Below are 25606 nucleotides of genomic sequence, written 5' to 3' on the forward strand. Positions count from 1 at the left end.
TTGGAGGGTCATGTAGCACTGGGACTTCAGATATGCTGGACACATGTTCTGCCACTTGAGACATAGGCTCAGCCCCTAGGATATTTTGCTTTCCTAAGTGCATCTGAGTGACCTTCTGCTTAAAGAGGGCCATCTTCTGATACCAGGGTTCAAAGGAGAACTGCTTCCAGAACCTAACTTAAACCTAATCTCTTGAAAGATTACAGTCCACTAGTTGATTCTTGGCTGCATCCAAAGGAAACTAAACCCTTTTTTTTTTTTTGGCTTTTTGGGTCACACCTGGCGATGCACAGGGGTTACTCCTGGCTCTGCACTCAGGAATTACTCCTGTCAGTAGCTCAGGGGACTATATGGAATGCTGGGAATTGAAGCTGGGTCAGCTGCGTGCAAAGCAAACACCCTCCCCGCTGTGCTATCGCTTCAACCCCATAAGCCCTCACTTTCTTAGCAGTTTCAGTTCAGGCTAATTGTTAAACATGTAGTTATTAGGGAGTAATGGTGTGTTTAGTTTACACCTAGAAATCACAGGATGCATTTTTAAGTTATAGCTTTTTTTTTTAATCCTTACCTTTCATTTAAAGAAGAAATTCTCCCCCTGCCCCAAACTATGTTATCTGCAGAAATGGACCCCCCTGTGTCCATGCACTAGCACGTTCAAAAATTAACTTTGGATGACATCAGTGTCTTTCCCCTGCATTTTTGGTTTTTGGGCCACACCAGGCTGTGCACAGGGCTTACAGCCTTTTCCTACCTCCATCTGTTCATACATGCTGTGCTGCAATCAAACAGCTACTTACGTTTGAGAGAAGCAAGACTTTAATGAAGAATGCTACACGTTATGGACAATAATTCCCGTATTTTAAAAAAAGATTACAGAAAACGCTACTGAAATTTTTCTAAAAAGACCATCTTTAAGTACGTCAGAAAGACAATAAGCACAGCACAGTACAAAAGGAGAAGGGAATGTCGGATTCCTGTTCAAGACACTAACAGCACAATCAGGGAATCAGGCGGAAGCGACCATTTCACAAAGAATGAAATTAGGCATTTATAGTCCATCAGGATTTTTTAAGCTTTAAAAGTCCAGCATAAGGAAAGGAATTGGGAAAAGAAGATGGGGTTGAGGCTAAGCATATCTACAATCACCATTTTACCTAAAATAAAAAGGAAAAAAAAAAACCCACACGCATGAGAAGTGCTGCCTATACAGCTCAGCAAATATGAAGAGCAGATGCCAAGGCAGTCAAGTTTCAATGCCGAAGTCACAACTAGCTCAACAGATTTTAAAGGAGTCAGACTCCACCAGGTTGGGTCTCACATCAGCTTTGTGACAAAGTTCCTTTGCATTTGCATCAGAAGAGCCAAAGCTTTACCTGGAACAAATTCATTCCAAATAATGCTCGTGTTGCTGGTTTGAACAGATCATGGAATCATGATGGCTCTCGACAGACTCCACCATTTCCTAGGAGGTTCTACTAGTTACTGGGGATTTAAATTCAAGCAAACCACTAAAGAAGGGAAATACTAAAGATATTCTGGCACTGTACAAGCTATGTGCCTGTCATCTATGCCAAGAACATGGGCAGACTTGGCTGTTTCTCAGGTCCATGATCTTCAACAGTGAAGTGAAACTGGGACCTCCCCCACGTCGGAGGAGGATGCCGAAAACCCTACCCCAGTCCAGCTTTTGAAAAAAATAAGACTACCAGGGACTATTATTAGGAACCATGCTCCTGTGAATTCTGTGAATTCTGTAGAAATAAAAGCCGGTTTCAGTTCATGCCAAGTCTTTTCATGGTCCGCCAACGATCCTTAATCATCACAGCTGTTCGGTTAACAAATGGATAATTTTTAGAAATGGCAGCCCAGTTTCCTTCCCCGTATTTCTGCACTCCGGCCTTGACCCACTCACTTTCTTCTACAGTCCACTTCTGCAAAGAAAACCAAAAGATTTATCACAACTTACTCATCTCAACTTACTCATCTTTTCATATAGTATAGGTAGTCAAGACTCCTACAAGGATAATATATTATCAAAAAAAAAAAACCCAAGGTCAGATTTTTTTAAACAGCAGTAACACCATGAAATGGACATTCATAATTTTAAATGACCTGCCATTTCATTCTCAATCATCACTTATACTTTTAAAATTAAAAGTTATGCAGTGTTCATTGTTCTTGGTCCATAATGAGTTGGGTTTCTGTACTAGATTTTGTTCCAAAGAGTAACTTTAGTTTGGGTATCTGAAAAATTATGATTTTTATTTCAGCTAGGTACATGATAAGATATAGACCCTTACTCTTTTCCCACACAATCAGAAAAGAGAATTTCAAATTACCTGTTTTTTTGTTACACTACTTGCATTTTCTTCATCTGGTATTGCTAGAAAATAAAAATAGACTCATTTCAGAGTTCACCTTTGTCTTTACAAACCATAAGAAAAAGACAGAATATTCCTAAAGGGAAAAATGACTCAAATTTCACAAATTTTAAGAAAGTATTACTAAGAACTGCTTTTTTGTCTTTCTTTTGCAAGACAGTACTCATTTCAGTCTCTGACAGTTGGTACAAAGCACACTTTGCAAACAACATATGTTACATATATGGTGGTTAGTGGTGGGGAATTTTGTGGTTTTTTTTTGAAAACCAACATCTTTTCCCTGTTAATTTTTTAAAGACATTTTTGGGAGGAGGGCTGGGAACCACTGCCAGCAATCCATAGCTCAACTATATTTGCCAGTTCAGTGCTGAAACCAGTGATGTGCTGTTTTGGAGACCACTAGGGCCATGCTGTGGTGCTGATGGGACCAGTAGTACTGGGGATCAAACTAGGGGTCTCCAGTTCAGAATGCTATCTCCCTAGATCCAGCAAAACTATAAAATTATTGAGAAGCTCTGGTACTTAAAACCTGAATGTAGGGACTAGAGAGAGTGCAAAGGTTAAGGCATGTGCCTCATATGCAACTGTGGCCAAAGCCCTGGTTCAAATCCCCGCACTACAAAAGGTTCCCTGAGCACAGAGCCAGGAGTGGCCTCCGAGAACTACCAAGTGAGGCCCCGAAACAAACCCACAGGATATTATGTATCTGTACTCACACACAAGTGCACACATATATTCATATATTATGTATACAAAATTATAGTTTAATTCATTAAAAAGAAAGGTAGTAATTGCTTCTCATTCTTACAGACCATGTGAGATGCGCACAAACTTTCTTCTGTGATCTTTTTTCACCCTATGAACAGATCAGACCTCAAAACATGCAGCAAGCGAAATAGGGTTTTTCCCCCAATCTGTTTCTTTGGTTTGTCTTGGGACAGTACCAGCTTACTCCTGACTCCGTTATCAGGGATCACTCCTAGCAGTGGTCAAGGGACAAGGAACCATATGTGGTACTAGAGACAGAACCTAGGCTGGCTGTGTGCAAAGCAAGTGCCCTACCTGCTTTACTATATTGGCAGCCTGTTTATATTTTAAATTTCCCCCCTCCCTCTGCTGTTGTCACACTGTATCAGTATCTGCAATTTGGGGTGGTACTGGGAATGAACTGGAGACTTCAGGCACTCTATGAGGGAGCCAAGGTTGGTCTGTTTTTTTTTTTTTTTTTCTCTCTGAGCAGTCCCCAGGTGACTCAGAGGCCACTCCTGCTAATACTTGGGCTGGAGAGCTCCAGGCAAATATAAAAATTAAAAATTTACTATTTCAAGCCAGTGAGAGCCACTGACGAAGCTGCAAGAAAAGGCAAAGTTGTATGAACATGAAACTTGTTGGAATGGCTGGTTGAGCAAGCCAGTCCCACCAATGTTTCCTAAACAAAGGAGAAAGTTCCTTGCACCTTAAGCCCTGTAATGCCTCTCCAGCCCCAAGTATATTATTCTAAATTGAAGTACTGCTGGAGAGATAATACAAGGCTTAATGCACTTACCTTGCATGCGACAGACTTTGATTTGATCCCTGGCACACAGATAAAAGGTAAAAAGGTAAAGGCCCTCCCGTTGATCGTCGATTTGCTCGAGCGGGCCCAGTAACGTCTCCATTGGAGACTTTGTTGTTACTGTGTCTGGCATATCGAATACTCTCGGTAGCTTGCCGGGCTCTCCGAGAGGGGCGGAGGAATCGAACTCGGGTCGGCCATGTTGGCCGCGTGTAAGGCGAACGCCCTACCGCTGTGCTATCGCTCCGCACACAGATGCTCCTACAAATGAGCAGCACTCTGAATGATTCCTGAGTGCCACGGGGTGAGATCCCCCCAACTCCTCCCGAAAGACGAATTTGGACCAGAGGGACACCTCAGACGGCTGAGCTGATACAGAGCATGCTTTGCATGCTAGAGGCCCAGGTTCAATCCCCATGGCCACATGGTCACCCAGCACCTCTAGGAGTGACATCTGGGCACTGGGGTGTGACCCCCAAATCAGAAATAAAATGAGATGAAATATTTCATACTGTAGGGGAAGCAGACTTCTAAAGCTGACAAATCTGGACTTGCTTGAAAGTGGAGGTTTTCTAGAATTTTTAGATGCTGTTGTTTAAAAAACAATGCCATTTTTGTTGAGTGTTCCTGTTACCTCCCCTATTTTCTTTAGGACCTTGTTCTTTCTAGCTGTTCTTCAGTGAAGGGTTTTATGTTGAGCAGTGCTAGAAGGCAGACCCAGGGCCACACATTCAAGGCACCAGTTAACACCCCCAGCCTCAGGGAAGTTTTTGAACATCCAGCAAGGTTCGGGTTTATTGTGGCTTGATTCTTGGAGGGAGTCACTCCTGGGAGTGTTGGGGATTAAACTTGGTGTTCAATCCTTCGAGCTCTTTTTATCCTTTGAGCTCTGAATGCATTTTTTAAGGACAAGATCTTGAATTGGAAAAATATGTGTGAGCTGGTACTGGTACAACAGTACTGCGGATAGGCATTTGCCTTGCACGTGGCCGACCCAGTTCGATTCCTCCGTCCCTCGCAGAGAGCTCGGCAAGCTACCAAGAGTATCCCACCCGCACAGCAGAGCCTGGCAAGCTCCCCGGGGTGTATTTTATATGCCAAAAACAGTAACAACAAGTCTCAATAGAGACGTTACTGGTGCCCGCTCGAGCAAATCGATGAATGGGAGGACAGTGCTACAGTACTACATCATTGGAAATTTTTGAATTTCCAAAATTAAAATTTAGCACCTCACTCTGCTAGACTATAAAATATGGCTTAAGAAGATCACTGGGGCTGGAGCAATAGCACAGCTCGTAGGGCGTTTGCCTTGCACACGGCCCACCCGGGTTCGATTCCCAGCATCCCATATGGTTCCCTGAGCACTGCCAGGAGTAATTCCTGAGTGTAGAGCTAGGAGTAACCCCTGTGCATTGCCGGGTGTGACCCAAAATGGAAAAAATCACTCAAAGGCATGCTGTAGCATATGATAGGCATGCTGGAGCTCTGAGTTTGATCCCTAGCACTGTTTGGTCTCCTGAGGACTATGCAGGATATAACACTGAAAACAAAGCCTGGGGCCAGAGAATATCTGCCTGGCATTGAGCTGACCCAACTTTAGATCCCTGGCACCTTAGAGCAACTGTGCTGCTAGATGTGGCTCAAACTTCCCCCCCTCCCCCCCGCAAGAAAGCAAACTGTGTGTTAGGAGCTATTATATACAAATATTAAGAAAACAGAAACTTGGCCACTTCTGTTTGGGGAGTCCCTACCTGGCAGTGCTCAGGGGTCACTCCTGGCTCTGTGTTTAGGGATTACTATCAGCAGGCCTTGGGGGACCAGATAGGATAGGATAAAACAAAAGCCTTAACCCCTGTACTGTCTCTGACCCCTTATGACCACTTATGTCTATGTAAAACAAGCTTTAGGAAAAAGATCAACATTGGTTAGAGGGAAAGGACATAAAACTATGCCTGAGTCAAAATGAGAAAAGTAAACTTTCTGGGTGCTGAAGAAACAGTACACCTAGCGATGCTCTGGGATTACTCCTGGCTCTATACTCAGGAATTACTTCTGGCAGTGTAATCCCTGAGCGTCACCAGGTATTACAGAAAAACCAACCTTCCCCGACTAAAACCCTTTTTCTAGTGTAGACAAGTAGTTTCCAGAACATGCAAGGACAGTAACACGCATCTACACTTTAGCAATTAAGGGGAGACCACAGAGACTTTCCTCACTTACCCTGAACTTTAAACAAGTCTTCTTCTTCCACCCATGTCTCTTTTTCTTCGACCCCATTAGACGTGGAGGTATTCCACTTGCCCTTGGATGTTCTGTAGGGAGATTAGAGTACAGGTGGGGAAACAGATTCATCCAGTCACCTCTTAGTTTGTCTTGACCCCACCCTGCCCTGTGATGCCACTGGAGTTCACCTGCACACAATTCTGAAATCTGCCATTTTCCCCTTCCCTGGCAAGACCTCCCCATATCACTCTCCTCCTGGCTTTGGCATTCACTCCCTAAATAAATTCAGCACCTTCTTTTTCAAATTCTTCATGTTCCTGTATTTTGTTGTTACCGTATTGTTTTTATTTTGGGGGCCATGCCCAGCTGTGCTCAGGGATATATCCTGGGCAAGCCAAGTGCCTTAACTAACTCTCTGGCTTCTTGGTAAGTTTAAAGGTCTCAGCATTCTTCTAACCTGAACGCTGCAACTTCCTCTTCACCACCAGAATTCCTAGTAACTGTTCTCTCCTCCACACTCCACTAGTACAAGCCAGGGGTCCTTCACCAGCACAGCCCCTTCCCCTAACAGCTATCTTGAAATCACCACACCTTTGGACCATTAATGATGGCTTTTTGTTACCTAAACAATTGTTTCAGTTCCCAAATGGGGATGGAGATCATTCAGTATAGTCTCAATTTCTTGCTCTAATGCTCCTTTTCCCACCAGTATCTCCACTTGGCCTTTCTCCTATACGCTCTGTGCTCTCCCATCTCTTCACATACAATTTCCTCTGTGTGGAATTCCTTTCTTTACCAAGTAAAATCCTACCCATCTTTCTAAGTCATTCTCAACAAAGCATGCCCAACACTGATACCTAGAACCCATAAAAGCCTCTGCTTCTCAGGCTGGAGTCCTAGCATAGGGATAAAAATAAGCCTTTATGTAGCAGAACTCAGTTTGATCTTGGCACCAAATGATCACCAGGACACTGGGGGGTTCAGCCCCCAAGCATCGCCACTGGCCTCAGCAGCATGTCCTAGGCAGGACAGGCAGAGAATTGAGATTCCAAGGGAAGGGCCTCCAGGCATCCCACCCCCAACAACAAAAAAGTTGCTGCTTCCGGTGATGGTCCTGCTTTCATATGTAATGCGCTTCTAACCCTTAGTGTGTGAAGGTAGGCGTATCTACCTTTGTCCTAAGCACCTAGTATAGTAACTCTCCTTCCCTACAGGAACTAGAGAAATACTAATAAATAATGGAATTACTAGGGGTGGGGAGGGTTGGGATTGGACTCAGTGTCTCATGCACAGGCGAGTGCTCTGTTACTGAGCCACATCTCTGGCCCAGGCAGTAACCGGATTAAGGAGAGTTGCCAAGGAATCACATTGTGATTATAAAAAGGAAAGAGCAAACAGAAGCCTTCCTGAGAACATGAAATGGCACATATCTGAACATAACTAGAAAAACTGAGGCTGAAAAATAGTTTGATAACCTAATTTCAAAACGAAAAATTCTATCTCTAGAATCTTTTTCTATTAGCAAATCTAATCAACTTCAGTTGTTTTTACCTTATAAATTCTATAGCTGCCCTGAGAAAATAAAATAGCGCAAACTTGATCTTTTATTAGAACAATTTCTGATGGGCTGGACAGATAGTCCGGGTTTAAGGCACTTGCCTGGTACATGATGACCCTGGTACAATCCCTGGCACCACCACCTATGGTTACGAGCCCCACCAGGTGTGAACCCTGAGCACAGAGCACAGCCAGGTGTGACACCCCCCAAAACCAAAAATTCATTGAGTTCTGTGAGTTTTCTATTAAATTAACTTAGAGGCTGATGCCTCTAATTTCAGTTACTTATTTTTAGGTCTTGTTAATGTTATTTTTGATAATTTGATACAAGCATAAAAAAATAGAAATTTTTCTTCTTCTCAGGAATATTACTAATCTGTTTAAGTTACAAAGTCAGACTTAATTGACGCTCCATACATGATCATTTCAGTGATAAAAGTTGCCTTTAACCTCTGGGTCTCTGGCCTGAGCTTCCGCCTGTCCTATTCTCTCTTCCTGCAGCCAGCCGTGGCATGCATTTGTGACCTGTACAAACCTTTGGGTGCATCCTACCTCCTGCGGAAGGGACTGAGATCTGATCTTCAAATAAGGCTTTGCAACCAGACAAGTCAAGTCACTTGCAAGTCTGTGCTCCTCACTGAGGAGCCAGATGATCTGGGGGGGTCATGGCCTAGGAGGAGCCAACTATGGCCCGAGGCTGCTAGGTTCTGTACCGCTCTTGTGCCAAGAATGATTTTATATATGCTTAAAGGATTGTTAAATTAAGCAGAAAAATAAAAAAGCAAAAGGCAGGAGACAAAAGTGGCCCACAAAGCACAAAACATTAGTTCTTTACTGTCCATTTATAGTTTTAAATTTCAAGAACCATGAATTATTTTTATTGGTTATGTCTATTAAGGACTTGTCAGATACCTTGGAAATAAAACAATAAAACTCGTAGTTGTGGCCCTGCCTTCCAGATGATCACCCAGATCTTGCCATACTGTCCTCTAGCTCCACTGCCTAGATCCCCCTAGACCTGAGTGCACTCCCGGGCAGTCGCTCGTATCCTCTCAGGAAACCCTCAGTGGGCTTCAGGTTGCTTATATTGGACTTACCAGGGGCACAGTTAGAGAAGCCGATCGTAGAGCCAGGGAGCTGGCTCATAGCACTAGAGCCAAGGTTCGATTCCTGGTCCCACACATCCCCCAGCCCCTCCAGAACAGGTTACAGAGAAGTCCTCTGCCCTTTTTAATTTAGTAGCCAGGAACCTGGGAATGTACAGTTAAGAATTAGTCCACAGGTGATAAAGGATCTCTGGCCTGCAAACCTCTGCCTGTTGGAATAGGACAGAAATGCGAGCCCTGGCCTGTCCACCCAGACTGTTGCTCTTGCCCTTCTGCACTCCTCTGCCACACAGGCCCCACGGCCTTTCTGGAGCATGCCAGACTCGCGCGCCTTGATGCAAGACGCTCCTGCTGCCTTATCTTCCCGCCCCACCCCCACTCCATGGCCAACTTACTGTCTGCTTCTCTGCAAAGTTTACTCCACTTCCAAATCTGAACAAGCTTAGTTCTCTCCTGGAACCCCCAGCACCCATCACATACACTCCTTTAGAGCTGAGATCACTGGATCCCATTTTTCTGTTAAAAGGTTGATAATATAGGTGATACTATCTCAGCAATGTAGCATCAAAATGATGGATGTGGCTGTGTTCCAGTGAAACTTTTATTTCCAAGAACAAGCAGTAGGCCAGTTTAGCCCAGGGGCTTTTGTTTGCCAACTTTTGCTTAAGAGTATCCATCATGCTTCATACCTTTGACTTGAAAGGTATATATGTCTGAAGCCTTCACAAGGCCTTCCCTTTATAAAAATCACTCTAAGCCTTCCCTGTTGCTAGCTTCCCATCTGGTGGAATACTTAAGCTTCATAATAAGCTTAGATATCAAATGAGAGCAAGTGTGTTGAGCTGCATCTGTTTCCCACCAGCTGTGCCCATTTGTCAACTTAGGACTCACTTTCAAATGTAGGTAGTGGTGCAGAGAGTACAGATTTGTACCTGAAAATAAATCACTTATCAAATGCTCCAACCCCTTAGGGCACCTACACATGCATGCCAGAACACAGGTCCCCCATACAACCACAACAGAGAGCAGTGGTCGGGATGACAGTGGCCTGGGGAGACCAGCAAGATGATCACTTACAGCAAGGAGATCAGGGAAGACTCATGGAGGAGGCAGAATTAAGAGGAAGCATGGTGTATATGATCTACAGGTCACGGGCTTGTCTGTTAAGACTGACTTGAATTAAATACCCCATGCTCAGCTTGCCACTTTGCAGCTGTGAGTTCAGGCAAGTAACTTTTCTGTGCTTCCCTAATCAGTTAAATGAGGCTAATCAATCTATCACTAACATTGTACAGACGGCAGAGAATCAGTAAGGTAATGCTCAAAAGTGCTGGGCCCCCAGAAAGCAGTCAGCATCCGCTTCTCTTCCTGTTGAAAGATGGATGGGATTTTGACAAGCAATGATGAAGGGATGATAGTCCAACCATGGGTAATGACAGGAAGAGTACAGTAGCAGAAACAAATACATTGTGTTCCAGAGAAAGCAAGCAGACGAGTTTGCCCGGAGGAAGGACCCACAACAAGGCACAAAGGGTAGCAAAACTCGAAAGCCAGGCTGGGGTCCTGAGGTAGAGCCAAACGAAAGCTTTCTAACCACTGCCCCAGAACCTAGGAGAAAACGGGCAATTGATAAATATTTACTGAATTTGCCAAGTCACAGAATGCTCATAGAAGGTGCAAAACTAAATATTCATGTCTCTTCTAAGGATCAAAATATAATGTGGCCCGATTCAATTTTCTTTTAACGAGACTACCATGTGGTAGGCACTGAGAAGTTGGCTAGGAATGAAAGCAGCGATGAGTAGGAGGCTTTGAAACCTTCCCGTCCTCACTCATGCCCCAGTGCCAAGCCTGGACGCTCAGGGACTTCAGCACTGGTGGGGGGCTATGTCGTCACTCCCCACTCCCGAGTCACATGCTAACAGTCTGAGGAAGCCTTGATGGCGCATAACTTAGCTGCAAGTGGCTTCATTCATGGACTCAATACCAGGCCCAACCAGGACCACCAACCAGCCCCAAAACTGCTACAAAGGAGGTCTTCATACTTGGGATTCTTCTCCCCAGGGAGGGGTTGGTTGAGAGCGGTGGGCTTGGGCGGCGATGCCGGTACGCTTTCTTGGGAGGAGTCAAGGCCTGAGCCCGGGTCTGTACTCTGGCTGTCCTCCTCCAGAACCAATCTGCTTATTGTCATGCGCTTGCTCTTGGGCTGCAGTTCAGAGCTGCCCTCGCCCTCAGCAAGGGCTGAACTTTCACTGTCATCTCTCCTTGGTCTCTTGCTTTTGAGGACTGGAGATGATGTAGACACTCGATTAGGAAGTACCAGGTCTTTCTGGTCCAGTTTCGAGAATGCTGCCTCCGAATCTTGGGCACCAGACAGAGTCTTGAAAGCTGCCTTCAGAGTCATCATTCCAATGGTGGTTGGGGGATTCTGGAGTTGCCTACGAGTAAAGCAGACAAACAGAGATCAGGGTCACCATCAGTGAGAGAGCTACAACTTCCTCAGCGCCTGAAGCTTCCAGCTAGAGGATGCCTTCATGATCAGAATGCTTTACTAAAGAGGCAGAGGGCCAAGGAGGTATGGTGCTGCCTTGCATGCTGCTGACCCAGCACTGCATATGGTGCCTTGAGCACCCAAATGATGATGACAGAGTGGAGGTGGGGTGGGAGATGGTAGGTCAAAGGGCTCGTGCACATGCTTTGCATGCAGGAGGCCTGGGTTCAATTCCCAGCACTGCCTGGAGTGGCAACCCCCAAGGCCGGGAGTAGCCCCCGAGCACTCCAGAAAATGTAGCACAAAACGCGCTATTTAAGTTGAATTATCAAATCAAATTCAAGTAAGGGGCTGGAAAGAGAAGACTGAGGTTAAGGCTCTTGCCGTGCGTGTGGCTGGCCCTGTTCAATCTCCGGCAGCACGTGGCCGCCCAGCACTTTAGGCACAACCCTAGAGAAGCACCACCAGAAACTCCCGCCGCCAAGTAAATGAAATCCGAGGAGAAGTATCTTATTAGGAGCTAGGCCATTGGTCTGGCCTCCAGAGAGCTAAGCTTATGTGCTTTCCAATCCCGTCTATATGGATAGAAATAACGCCTCTCCCTCTGCAAGAATTCTGCAGTTACTGCCTAAGAACTCCCATTCCCTCTGGACAACCAACCAATCTCCCTTTGGGAGTCTTTGAGGTGTTCTAGTCCAAACGTTAGAAAAAGAAGTAAAAGACTAAATCTCCAAACTGTCCTTTCTTTCCTGGATTACTTTTAGGACCGTTTTCTTGAGAACTCTTAGTAATAAGAGCTGTACATTGCTTTAAACAATGAGAAACTGCGTTTTCAAAACCAAGTTATCATTTGATTATTTTTATTTCTACAGTCCTAGGGATTGAAGAATCCCTGCATGCAAAGGCACACCCCAGCCCTATCTAGCATTTGAAATAATTAGTGTATGTTGCAAGTAAAAACTCTTAGCAGAGGCAGCCTTAGAGAGCGAAGTTAGCTGACAAATGTGTCCTACCACCTAAGCGTGTAAGTTTTGGGTTTACCTATTTATTGGTGAAGCAAGGTTGTTTTTTATTGCACCCAATTTAGAAAGCTGTGAGGGGAGAGAGAAGGAGAAGGGCATACTCAAGAGAGAGCACAGCCTTCTCCAGAGTGTAAATAAGCAAAGAAACGCCGGGACAAGCACGCGGGAGCCGTGTTCAGGAGAATGTGCGCTCCAAGAGCAGGGCCAGGGCGAGAGTTCAGAGGACTGGACACAGGCTGTGCATGTGGGACCTCATGGTTCAGCGCCAGCACCTGGTTCCTCAAGTGCTGCCAGGAATGGCAGTAACAAGAGCATTAATAAAATGAGTAAGAGTAACTATTAGTAAAACTTTGATAATATTAGGAAGAAAAATTTCTCATCTTACATAAAATATTTATTTTTTAGTTTTGGTGCTAAGTATGGCGCTCAGGGCATCCTATCAGTGACACATACACTCTCCCACAGAGCCCCCGAGCCAGTGCCCCAACACAGATCCCAAGTCTGGGCATCCTGGGTAGCTGTCCCCCTGTAGCACTCCTGAAGTGTCAACTGCTCTGCGCCACAGGTCTGATTCTCAAACTCCTACCCTCCACCCTCACCTGCCGTGCTCGCTAAGAATTGGTTTAAACTTGTGATCTGGGGAGTCTCATTCACAAGTGTGAACTCCACTTCGTGAATGTTAAAAGATTAAGAATCCATCAGAAGTACTGAGTGGATGTGAGGCAGGAGAGAGAAAAAGAGAACCTTAGAGGAACCTCGGGCCTTGAGTGAATAATGCAAATTACGGGAGTTTGATCACTGGCAGGGGCTGCCCCTCTTCCAGCAGACCACCCTGTGCCTCCCCGGCTCTCGAAAGGGCATCCTCTTACCTGGCAGGTTCTCGGGGCGACTTGGTCACGGGCTCTGGTGCTGGCTGCTTCTCTTCCTTCAGGGTTGCGGAGGTAGCAGCCTCTGGTCGCAACGCCCTTTTGGCCACCTGAAAGGAAGCATGCCATCAGGAAGAGAGGAAGCAGGGTCTCACATGCTCTCTTCTCCTGCTCCCATGTACATCCTCAATATGCAACACTTACAGATCCAATCCAGGCCCAGACTAGAGAGGGAGGGTATAGGCAAGCAGTTCCTCACATTTCTTTCCTCGGAAAGTGGTGGTTTTCTATAGGAAAACACTTTGTCAAGGTGCAAAACTGTATCGATACTGCAGGAATGCTTTAATCCTTAGCAAATAATTATATGATTTTACTCTATTCCCTCTTTTGAGTGATGATTTTCCATAATCCCCAAAATATTTTTCATATTATATACAAAAGCCAAACATTTCTTCTCAGACTAGGGTAACTAAGGTTGGCATGCCTTTCATTGTGCATACAAGTTCATGTCATTATTTCTACAATTACATTTTGCCTTAACTCTGAAAGATCTTTATTTGTACTGTATGAAACCCTGAGTACAAAGTTAGTCTTACTCTCAATCTCGCTCCAATTCCAACTGCTTATCTGTTTTACTATGGTTGAGGTTTTATGAATGACTTGATAATTTCCAATCAGTTTGCTATTATCATTTCAGATACAAATCTGTAACCAGATAAGTATGTCTATTTTGGGGGGTGATGGGAGTTAGAGGGGTGGGCTAATAGGATGGTTCTCAGGGGGGCTACTCCTAGTGGTGCTCGGGAACTATATGCAGTGCCAAGGCTCAAACCAGGATCAGCCACACACAAGGCAAACGCCTTAATACCTGTACTATTTCTATCCATGGATAATGTCTTAAAGAACTGAGTGTCTCTCCTCACAGAGAAACAGTGGCAGATTATTTTCCAATTGCCTGGGTCACACAGGAAAAACTCTAAGGCCAGACCTAATACTTGTAAGGTTTTTATTATAGATTACAAGGTGAGGTGTGTCCAATATGAAGATTGTTGACCTGCACTTAATATGAATCTCACAGCTACAATTAAGAGCTAGGATATTTTCTACATACCAACAGGGGCCAAAGCAGCACTACAGTGGTAGTGCATTTGCCTTACACATAGCTGACTCAGGTTCAATCCCAAGCACCCCATATGGTCTCCCAAGCCAGCGCCAGGAGTAAGCCCTGAGCACTGCTGGGTGTGACTCTCCACCCACCTCTCAGAAATCTTGGTACAAGCAAATATATTGTTTTCCTTAGACTCTCTCCAAGAGAGCATGGTCTAATTCTTCCCCTCATTCTCCAGAACCTCAGCCTCTCTTTCCTTCTGGGCCTCTTGTCTCAGCACACTTCTAATCAGTTTTTCTCCAGTTACGCCTTCTTCCTGTTCACACCACCATCATGCCGTATATAAAACACTATCTCCCCAGACTCAAATTTCACCTCCTATGGGAATCTCCATCAACTACTTATATTCCACTTTACTCAAAATATTATACTCCTATAGAACAGTGAAATGGATGTGAGGAGAGGCCATGCGACCCACTTCCCTCTGCCAGATATCTCTGCTTCTATAGATTTCATTTTAAAGCACTAAGGAAGACAGTGTACAGAATTTTGAGTCTTTCCCACACTTTCACTCATTTCACATCTAAAACAAGTTGTCTTTTCCCGAACACTGCCTGAACATCCCCCAAAGCTACAGCGGGTGAGAGGAAGGTGGCAGCCCACCGTGAGGAGGTAGGGCTCCGTGTCATCCAGATGGCTCTCCAGGAAGCGCAGCATCTTCTGCTGGAAGATCTCGTAGGAAAAGTTCTGGATAACAGGATGGGTCACATTCTTTTCACGGATAATGTTCAGGAGGTCATTCCTCAGCTTCTACACATAGGACCAATATTTGCAACATGAGGATGGAGAACTCTGAAAATTCATTGAGTTAAGACATGCTTTTGGGCTGGAGTGTGCTACGTGGGAGGAAGGTGCCTGCTTACAAGAAGCCAATCCCAGTCTCTGGTCCTCCTGAGCACTGTCAGGAGTGAGCACAGAGCCAGAACTAGGGGTAAGGCCTGGGCATAGCTGGATGTGGCACAAAGACCAAAAGAAAAAAAAAAGAAAAAAAACAACAAAAAGCAAAATCTACCCAGTGGGGACTGAGATGTGACTCAATGGTACAGCACGTGCCTCGCATGAATAAGGCCCTGGGTTCCACTCCTGGTACCACCAAATAGATGAAGAAAGCTTAAAAAAAAAAAAAAAAGCCCCTCCCGTTGATCATCGATTTGCTCGAGCGGGCCCAGTAACGTCTCCATTGGAGACTTTGTTGTTACTGTGTCTGGCATACTGAATACTCTCGGTAGCTTGCCGGGCTCTCCGAGAGGGGCGGAGGAATCGAACTCGGGTCGGCCATGTTGGCTGCGTGCAAGGCAGACGCCCTACCCGCTGTGCTATCGCTCCAGCCCTTAAGAAGTGTAAATATGTGTGAGATGATTTTTTTCCTCCTTTTTGGTGCTGGGGATCAAATCCAGGTCTTCCACACTACCAAATACAAGGCACGTGCTCTGCCACTCAGCCACGACCCCAGGCTTTAAGTAACTTTCGATCCCAAGTTATTCATCTTTAGTCTATAGCTAGCTATTACCTGGTGCTAAAGCCAGGTCAGCTGTGTGCAAGACATACACCGTACCCATTGTACTATCTCTCCAGCACCCCGACAGCTCCCATTTTTAATTTTCGAAAAGAGAGTTCAAAAAAAATCTCCTTGGGGCTGGAGCAATAGCACAGTGGGTAGGGCATTTGTCTTGCACGCGGCCGACCCAGGTTCGATTCCCAGCATCCCATATGGTCCCCCAAGCACCGCCAGGAGTGATTCCTGAGTGCAAAGCCAGGAGTAACCCCTGAGCATCACCGGGTGTGACCCAAAAAGCAAAAAAAAAAAAAAAAAATCTCCTTACCTAATAATACAGAATGAGCAACTCTAAGAAAGTAACTTATAGATTCAGATGAAGGAGATAGCTCTCACACATACCTAGCCACGTGTGAGAGCCTGAGATTATCTCCTGTCACTGTCTGATCTCCCCAACGCTGCCGCATTGGGTTCTGCTGCCCCCCGAGCACCACCAGGAAGGGCCCTCTTAAAAAATACTCAAATTTGTGGGCAGAATATTCTCAAGTACATGTATGGGAAGAGCAGGAAAAATGGATCTGTGTGTGTATATATACACACATGCACACTTAGCTGCCCGCTTATACAAAGAGCTCTGAAAGGATAAAAGAAAAAGCACCGACTGCTCCTGAGAAAAGGAACGAGGCTGACTGAGTCAGAATTTTCAATAACCTCTTTTTTGTACTTCTGAATTTATATTAATTATAAATAGTACCTTTTCACACCCCTCCCTTTGAGGAGGTATGGGACTCCCAAGCAGTTCTCAGGAGGTACAGGAGCCCCTTTTGGCTATTCAGGCAACCAGGCCAGTGGTCAACACAAGGACCCAAGGATGCAGTGCGGTTTGGGTCAACCCAGTGGTGCCAGGATTACCAAGAGCGTCCAGGGACCATATCCAGTGATGCTTGGGAATTCCATGTTTTCAGGGATCAAACATATTATCTTTCCCAAAACTAAATTTAAATTTGAGGGACCAAAAAACTAGTATAGGGTTTATGGCACTTGCCTTCTATGTGGCTGCAATTCAGTCCCCTACACTGGGTCCCCCAAGCATAGCCAGGAACAGCTAGGTCCTAAACACAGCTAGGAGTCGGTCCAAAAGCCCAACATTAAGAAAAAAATAGCAAGGTATCAAAAGAATTTCTGACTCCAGAAAGTCTCTACTAAGGCAGATTCTCAAGTCTATAAGGATTAATATTTAAGTAAGTAAATTTAGAAGTATTATGGTGGGGCTAAAGTACAGCAGGTACAGTGCTTACCCCACGTGGCTAACCTGGGTTCAGTCCCTGGAACCACATATAGTACCCCATGCCCCACCAAGAGTGATCCCTGAGCATAGTCGAGAATAGCCCAGCGGGTAGGGCGTTCGCCTTACAAGCGGCCAACATGGCCGACCCGAGTTCGATTCCTCCGCCCCTCTCGGAGAGCCCGGCAAGCTACCGAGAGTATTCGATATGCCAGACACAGTAACAACAAAGTCTCCAATGGAGATGTTACTGGGCCCACTCGAGCAAATCGAGAATAGCCCAAAAAAACAAAAATAAGAATTATGGTGTTGATAGCTTTTTTTTTGGTTTTGATAGCTTAAACACTGTCCCTAACCAGAAAGAAGGGGGTAAGTAAAATAACCTATGTATAGTTCTCTAATAAAAAAGAAATTTGGAAATCCAATATAACATGGTAAGTCATGTAAAATATAAAAGAATACTACAATATAAAAGACAGGCTGAGATTTTAAAGATGAATAGTCAGAGAACATTCCTAACAAATAACTGTCTCCTCCCACAAACAGGAAAGGATTTAAGTCACATCAAATTTACCTGAGTTGTAGGGTCCTTGGACATATGTTTTTTCAAAATTTTTGAAGCCTTTTCAAATTCTTTGTTTTTGATACAAATGATAACAGCCTACAAAAGGAAGAAGTTATTTAAAATGTTGAAATCGCAGTGTTTAATAATATTAAACTCGACTAAAAAAAAACTGAGTCTTACACGCCCAGCACCTTTTTCACAGTCAAATTCCTGTACTTAAAAGGCACCATTTAGATCTGATAGAGCAAGTACAGTGCTTACCTTGCACACAGCAGACCTGAGTTCCATCCCCAGCACCTGCAGGAGGGAGCCCTGAGCACAGAGCCAGGAGTAAGCCCTGAGCACAGATGGGTGTGGCCCAACAACAAAAAAGTAACAGTTATTAAGTGCTGTGAATAAGCTTGCTCTCTAGACTTAAACACTACACTGGACTAAAGAGGGGGGAAAATGACCAACAGCAGAATCTGTTTGCCCTGAATGATAGTCAGTTTACCCATTTTAAATAGGGTCTCCTCAGAAAAGGCATGAACAGGAGTCATTCAGGGTCCCCAGGCGGGAAGAAGGGGCTATGGAGGAGTGGGGAATAAAAAGAGATTTGCTGGGGCCTGAGAGAAGGCTCAAAGAACTGGACATGTGGGAGCCCCACGTTCGATCCCCTGCACCATCAACAGCTGGGGGCAGCCCCCAGCACTGATGACTGTGACTTTAAAACACAGAACATTGACAAAAACAAAAACAACAGGGAAGTGATCCTGACCAGAGAGCTCTGTTAGTGGCACTCAGGAAAGGCCTGGGCCGTTTCTGCAGGAGAACCCACTCAGGTTCTCAATCCCTGACCCCAGCTCTCAGCCCCAGCCGGCCCCAGCGTGGCCCGCAGCAAAGGGAATCAAGTCCCAGGCACTTGACCAGCCATAGAGAAAAGGAGTCCTCTTTAAACTGAAAACAGACCAAATACACCCCCACTTTCTAACAAGAAATACTGCCTCAGAGTCTATGAAACATACCTCACATACAGGAAGGGAGGAAACTGGGCCTCAGACACTTTCACTGCTCAAAGGGAAGAAGTTAAGGTGTTACAGACCAAGAGAGGGAATAATAAAGAAGTCCTGACTAATCCTGGAGACTGTCCTCTGCACAGCCACACTGATAAGGGAATCTTGAGTAGTAGGTTCTCCTGAGTACTAAGTACCCCCCTCAGTGCTGGGGAAGTGTAGTTAAGTCTTCTCATCTTAACCAGATTCAGTTACTTTGTTTTCAGGGCCACACCTAGCTGTGCTCAGGGGTTAGCTCCATGCAAGGTAAGCTGCTAACCCTCCGATCTGCACAGCCCTTTGACTTTAGAGTATTGTACCCAGCAGTGCTCAGGAGTCACCCTGAAGTCCCTGGGAGACCATACATGGTGCTGACTTGCGATCAAGCCAAGGTCAGCCCCGTGCAGGTAAGCACCTAAACTCCTGCACTCTCCCCAGGTCTGTCGCATGACTTCAATCGGGTATTCATTCTTTTTTTTTTTTTTCATTTTTTTCCTGACACTCGCTCAGTGTTTACTATTGGCTCTGTGCTCAAAAATCGCTACTAGCAAGGCTTGGGGGATCGAGCCCGCCAGCTGCAAGCAAAGCAAGCGCCCTACCTGCCGCGCTATCACTCTGTCTCCTCACCTTTGTATTTCTCACTTACCTGGCATATAGTAAAAGGGACATTCTCAGGTGTACTGTTCAGTTTCATTGTACATACTGACGCTAATCAACATCATAAAAATAATTTTTAAAAAAACCCACTATGCATCCCAAAACTTCCCGTGTCTTCCTTAAAATCTAAGAATGGAAATACCATGTATTTCCATTCACATATTTTTTAAGTACAAGCCCTAAGCAAGTATCCAAAGAATACTAAAACATTAGTTTGAAAGAACAGTTGCGTCCTTCACTGCAGCATTAATCCAAACAGGGAATCAGCCAAAATACCTACCTAGTTATTTATTTAATGGATACCATTCTGTTTTCAAATGATGTGACTGTGCCTATTGTGACAATGTAGACAAAAAAGTGGAATACAGCTTTTCTCTTGTTTATTTTTGCATTTTGAGCCATACCTGGTGGTACTCAGGGCTTACTCTTAGCACTGCACTCAGCACTCACTCACTGGCAGTGTGCAGGGGACCATATGGGATGCTGCGGCTTGAACTCAGGTCAGTCACGTCTAAGGCAAGCACCCATACTACAGCTCCGGCCCATTTCAGTTTTTAAAAAAGTATCTTGGGGGCTGGAGAGATAGCACAGCGGGTAGGGCATTTGCCTTGCACGCGGCCAACCCGAGTTCGATTCCCAGCATCCCATATGGTCCCCTGAGCACCGCCAGGAGTAATTTCTGAGTGCAAAAGTCAGGAGTAACCCCTGTGCATCGCCAGGTGTGACCTGAAAAGAAAAAAAAAAAATCTTGGGGTGATTCAGTAAATAAATAAACGCCAAAAAACAGTATCTCGGTAGAGTTGAAAAGACAGTGAGTAGGGCACTTGCCTTGCATCTGGCAGACCCAGTTTTGATCCTGATACCACATATGGTGCCTTGAGCAGTGTCAAGTGTGGGCCTACCCCTTAGCCTCAAAAAACTCTTAGAGGGGCTGGAGCGATAGCACAGTGGGTAGGGCGTTTGCCTTGCATGCGGCCAACCTGGGTTCGAATCCCAGCATTCCCATATGGTCCCCTGAGCACCTCCAGGAGTAATTCCTGAGTGCAGAGCCAGGAGTGACCCCTGAGCATCGCCGGGTGTGACCCAAAAGGCAAAAAAAAAAAAAACCTCTTAGATACAAGTTGTTGTTGTGGGTTTTTTGGGGTTTTTTTTGCAGGGTGGATCCAAAACCTGACATTTCATGTCTTTGATCAAAGTTTAATTTTTTTGCATAGGGGCAGTCAAATGTTTCAGTATCATTTATTGAACACTATCCTTTTTTCTACTGCATACTCTTTTCTATTCAGTTGTCCTTGTATTTTTTTTCTTTGCTTTTTGGGTCACACCCAGTGATGCACAGGGGTTACTCCTGGTTCATGCACTCAGGAATTACTCCTGGCCGTGCTTGGAGGACCATATGGGATGCTGGGAATAGAACCCAGGTCAGGCCGTGTACAAGGCAAACGCCCTACCCGCTGTGCTATCACTCCAGCCCCTGTCCTTGTATTTTAAAAAAAAACAGTGCCCAGGGGTCAGCCCAGTGGAGCATGGTGGCCCATGTGGCTCCTGGCAGGGATGAAATCCAGGGCTCCCACATGCCAAGCATGCACTTCTCTGGGCTTGAAGGTCTCTGGCCCTAGAAATAAGTTGATGTGAGCTGCAAATATCTTCTATATAGCCTATTTTCCATCATTTTCTCCCTCCTTCCGGTGGGGAGGGGAAGGCTTCTAAGCACTGCTTAGGGGGGTCTATGTTCCTGCCTGTGATTCTCAGACAAATAAGTCAGTGGTCTGTTGCAAGGCTCTGAGGTCCGGGGCTGAGTCAGTGGTGTGGTGCTGGGGATTATCCTGGCATCCCCATGGTTCCTAGGGGTTTCCAAGGCTACACTGTGATGCTTGGGAAACTCTGGTGCCAGGGATTCAACTAGGGTCAGTGCATGCAGGGACTGTACCTTACCTTAACCCTTGTATCATCCCCTCAACTTTTTACTCTTGGCTCTGTGCTCAGAGATTATGCCTGGCAGGTTTGTGGGACCATACAAAGAAACGGGGGTCAAACCCAGGTTGGCATCATGTTAATCAAGTGTCCTACCCACAGTATCACCTATTCAGCCCCCATCCCCCTCCTTTGTTTTTTTGGACCATACCTGGTGATGCTCAGTGTTCTCTTCTCACAATGCTCAGGGACCATATGGGATGCCGGGATCGAACCCGTGTACGCAGTGTGCAAGGCAAGTTTCATGTTTCTCCTAAAAGCGTCCTTGATACTTGTCACATTTATATTGTGATCCATATTGAATTACTTCATGTATTTGGTCAAGGTTTAACTTTTGCATGGGGGCATCCTAGTGTTTCAATACCATTTAGTGAACACTCCTTTTTCTACAACATACCCATGTCTATTTAACTGCCTTAGTATTTTTCAAAAAACAGACTAGGGCTGGGATGTGGCTAAGTGGTACCCAACAAACCTAACAAGTCTGAGGTCCTGGATTCTATCCTTAGTACTATCAAAAATTCAAAACAAAAAATAAGCAGTGCTGGAAAGATGGCTCTAAGGATTAGGTGCCTGTTTTCCATAGCGCAGGTCTGGATTTGATTCCTGGTACCAGTTCCCTGACCACTGCCTGGAATACCTGCTTAGCACACCCCTCCCTCCAAATGTTTTAATCTGTCAATTTGTATGGGTCTGTTTATGGATTTTCTTTTTGGTTTTTGGGTCACACCTGGCGGTGCTCATGGGACCCTATGGGATGCTGGGGATCAAATCCAGGTCGGCCACGTGCTAGGCCAAAACATCCACTGTACTGTCGCTGCGGCCCCTGGATATGGATTTTTTCTTCTGTTCCACAAATATCTGTCAAAAGTTTCAAGTGCTGTGGCTGCATAGTAACTTTTTTGAAAAGCTCGCTTTAGGGCTAGAGCAATAGCACAGTGGGTAGGGTGTTAGCCTTGTAATTAGCTGACCCCAGGTCAATTCAATTCCCAGCATCCCATATGGTCCCCTGAGCACTGCCAGGAGCATTTCCTGAGTGCACGAGCCAAGAGTTACCCCTGTGCATTGCCAGGTGTGACCCCCAAAAAAGCAAAAAAAAAATGCTCACTTTAAGTTTTACACCCCCTTCTCTGCGTAGTGATGACCAGAGGGGCCACACACATGCACAGCGGGTGCTAGCTCACATATCAACTATGCTTGTCATGGGCCACACAGCAGCTTCCGGTGCCTGCACAAAGCCAGGGCACTCTCCCAGCACTGCATGCTGTGGCTGTTAGCTTCATGCACTGTTCTAGGCTTGTCAGGAGAGGCTATGCTCACACATTTGCATGTTAGATAGTGCACTCCAGGTCCTGGTGCCCACACATGCTTTAGTTGTGGTGCCTTTTGGGGACTGCACCCCTTTACTGTGGTGCTTAGACACACCTGGCTGTGGTGTGGCCGGAAGTGCTGCCATTGTATTTCACACTCAGTTGCAGCACCAGTTCATTTTGCCATCCCAGCAGGTATTCTAAGCCCCTGAGCTATTCCTCGAGGTGTGTGGCCACTTTCACTGGTGCTCAAGGATCATTCCTGGCAGGGCCTGGGGTGCCTGGAAAAGAACCTAGTTTGGCTGCATGCAATCCAAGAGCCTTACCCACTGTACTTTCTCCAGCCCCTCACTGGTTCTTTTACAAATATTTTGGTTACTCTAGTCCCTTTTTCTTTCCATATGTGCTGGAATCAAACTGTATTTAGGAAAATCCTGTTGGACTTGTGACAGATTAAATTTTTTTTTTCTTTTTGGGTCACACCTGGCGATGCACAGGGGTTACTCCTGGCGGTGCTCAGGGGACCATATGGGATGCTGGGAATCGAACCCGGGTCGGCCACGTGCAAGGCAAACGCCCTACCCGCTGTGCTATTTCTCCAGCCCCGACAGATTAAATTTTCAATTGGAGAAAATTCATCTTAACTCTGTTGTCTGACAGTCATTGAACATGGTATAGTTTTCTAATTATTAGGTCTTCTTTAATCAGCATTTTATGTTTGTACATGTAAATCCTATACTTGCCAGACTTATACCTAAGTATTTCTTACCATTTTCCTAGAGCTATTGTAAAACAGCACTGTTTCGGTAATCTCATTTCATAGTATTCACAACTAAGGCTGAGGAGATGGCTCAAAAAGGCTGAAGTGAGGGGTCAGAGCAAGTTAGGACGCTTGCCTTGCACATAGCTGACCCAGATTCAATCCCAGCATTCCATATGGTACCCCAAGCACCTCCAGGAGCGATTCCTGACTGCAGGACATGAGTAACCCTTGAGCATCACTGGTGTGACCCAAAAAACAAAAAAAAGAGGAGAGAAGGAGGGGAGGGGAGGATGTAAGCCCTGATTTTGATCTTTGGGACAATGTCCTCCAAGCACTAAGCTGGGAGTAGTCCCTGAGCACTGCCAGTTTTTGTACCTTCCCCCAAACCCTAAAATGTTCGTTGCTAATATATAGTGATTTTGTGTGCTGACCTAGTAGCATGCAATCTTGCGAAACTATAGATGTTTTATGTGTATTATATGAGATTTTCTAAGAACATTTTATTTCTTTCTTTCCAATTTGGTCTTTTGTGTATATGTGTTGGGGGCCAGGGGTCACCTTTACTCTGCTCAGGGCTTACTCCTGGCTCTGTGCACAAAGGACTGTATGTAGTATTGGGAATCAAACCCAGATCCATACATACCCTTAGCACACTACTCTCTCCAGTCCCTACTGTCCTCTACTTTTTGATTTACTGTACTGGGTAGGCTTTTAGGATACCATAGGATGGAACTGATGCGAATGGACATCCAGGCCTTTCTTCGAACTCAGGAACAAAGCACTGCATTCATAACCATTAAATTGTTAGCTTTAGGGTTTTTGTAGGCAGCTCTTATTGGGTTGAGGTACCCTACCAATTCTAGTTTGCTGTTGCTTTTTAAAGTCATGAATGTTGAAATCTAAGGCATTCTTCAGTAAGAGCTGATATGATCATGTTCTTAAGCAATGTGGATTACACTGATTGATCTCCAAGCATCCAGAGCTAAGCAGAACAGTTTAAAAAATAAAGGTCTGGAGGGCCTGGAGCAATGGTACATGGGATAAGACATTTGGCTTGCATGCGTCCAGCCCAGGTTCGATCCCTGGAATCCGTTATGGTCCCCAGAGCACTGCCAGGAGAGATTCCTAAGTGCAGAGCCAGGAAAACCCCGAGCCTCCCCAGGTGTGATCCAAAAACAAACAAAATAATAAAATAAAGGACTGGGTGTTAGTGACTGAATATAATACAGAAAACAGCCAAGCTGGATTTGATCCCTGGCATCCTTATGGTCCTCTGAGCCCTACCAGGAGTGATCTCTGAGTGAAAAGCCAGGAATAAGCCCTGAGCATACTGGCTCAGCCTAGAGATGTGTCAGAGATGTAGCTCACTCATCGTGATTCCCATGTACTTAAGTCCTTTTGAGGTCTGAGTTCAATTCGTCACACACACCAAAAGGTTCTCTAGAGCACAGAGCATGCAGCATATTCTTTGCACTACAGCTCCAATATTAAATGAAGGAAATTCTTAGATTTTAAGTGTCTATACGGCTGTCACCTCACCAATACTGCTGTCTGGGTATTTGGGCAGGAAAGAGAAAAGGGAAAAAAAAAAAACCTAAAATCTAGATCAGTATGTGATCCTCTCTGATCCTTTAAGACCCTTAGGAATACAGCTTCCTTGGTCCCCAGAGCAGAGAAAGCCCCTCTTAGAGCTCAGTTTACGCCTGGAGTGCATTGGGGTTTTAGGATCCTTCAAGGCAGTAATGGAGAGGGGCAAATGGCAAACTATTCATCACCTGTTTGGTGCAATGTCAAGTTCTGGCCACCTCCCAGTAAGTTTGCTACCATTTATGTTTCTTAAGTGTTCGAGCTAGCTGAAACTGTAACAGAAAGAGCATGCTTACCTTGTCTTTCCCAGACCTGGGACACAGACCTTATTCTACTTGTGAAAGGAAATGAGAATGCTTTCAAATTTTCAGCCTGCCTCCAGAGGCTGTGCTGTGAATGTACATTTTAAACCCAGGATTCCTCCATGCAAACATTAAGTTCTCTCTAATCTACCAATGTAGTTGTTTTAAAAAAGAACAATTGCTTTTTCAGAAATGTTTTCTCGTGTTATTTATTAGAATGTATGAGATACCAAGTCTCTGGCTAACTTAAAAAGGAAGTGCTAAATAC

The 25606-nt window shown here is 45.2% G+C and overlaps 1 protein-coding gene across 2 annotated transcripts in view; it reads right to left on the reverse strand.

Moving 5' to 3' along the window:
• Positions 1-793: 793 nt before the first annotated feature.
• TERF2 (telomeric repeat binding factor 2) overlaps positions 794-25606 on the reverse strand; it is a 30755-nt gene continuing 5942 nt past the window's right edge. The window contains exons 4-10 of one of the 2 annotated variants that reach the window (XM_056137263.1): positions 17724-17810; positions 14973-15119; positions 13205-13311; positions 10868-11260; positions 6157-6248; positions 2340-2383; positions 794-1931 (exon numbers count right to left, since the gene is read on the reverse strand). In XM_056137263.1, coding sequence (XP_055993238.1) covers positions 1773-1931; positions 2340-2383; positions 6157-6248; positions 10868-11260; positions 13205-13311; positions 14973-15119; positions 17724-17810 — 1029 coding nt within the window. In that variant the 3' untranslated portion in view covers positions 794-1772. The remainder of the gene's footprint in view (positions 1932-2339; positions 2384-6156; positions 6249-10867; positions 11261-13204; positions 13312-14972; positions 15120-17723; positions 17811-25606) is intronic. The other variant, XM_056137264.1, reaches the window with a different exon arrangement.

The sequence above is a fragment of the Sorex fumeus genome, unplaced genomic scaffold, assembly GCF_029834395.1.
Source record: "Sorex fumeus unplaced genomic scaffold, SorFum_2.1 ptg000122l, whole genome shotgun sequence".
NCBI classification, from domain to species: domain Eukaryota; kingdom Metazoa; phylum Chordata; class Mammalia; order Eulipotyphla; family Soricidae; genus Sorex; species Sorex fumeus.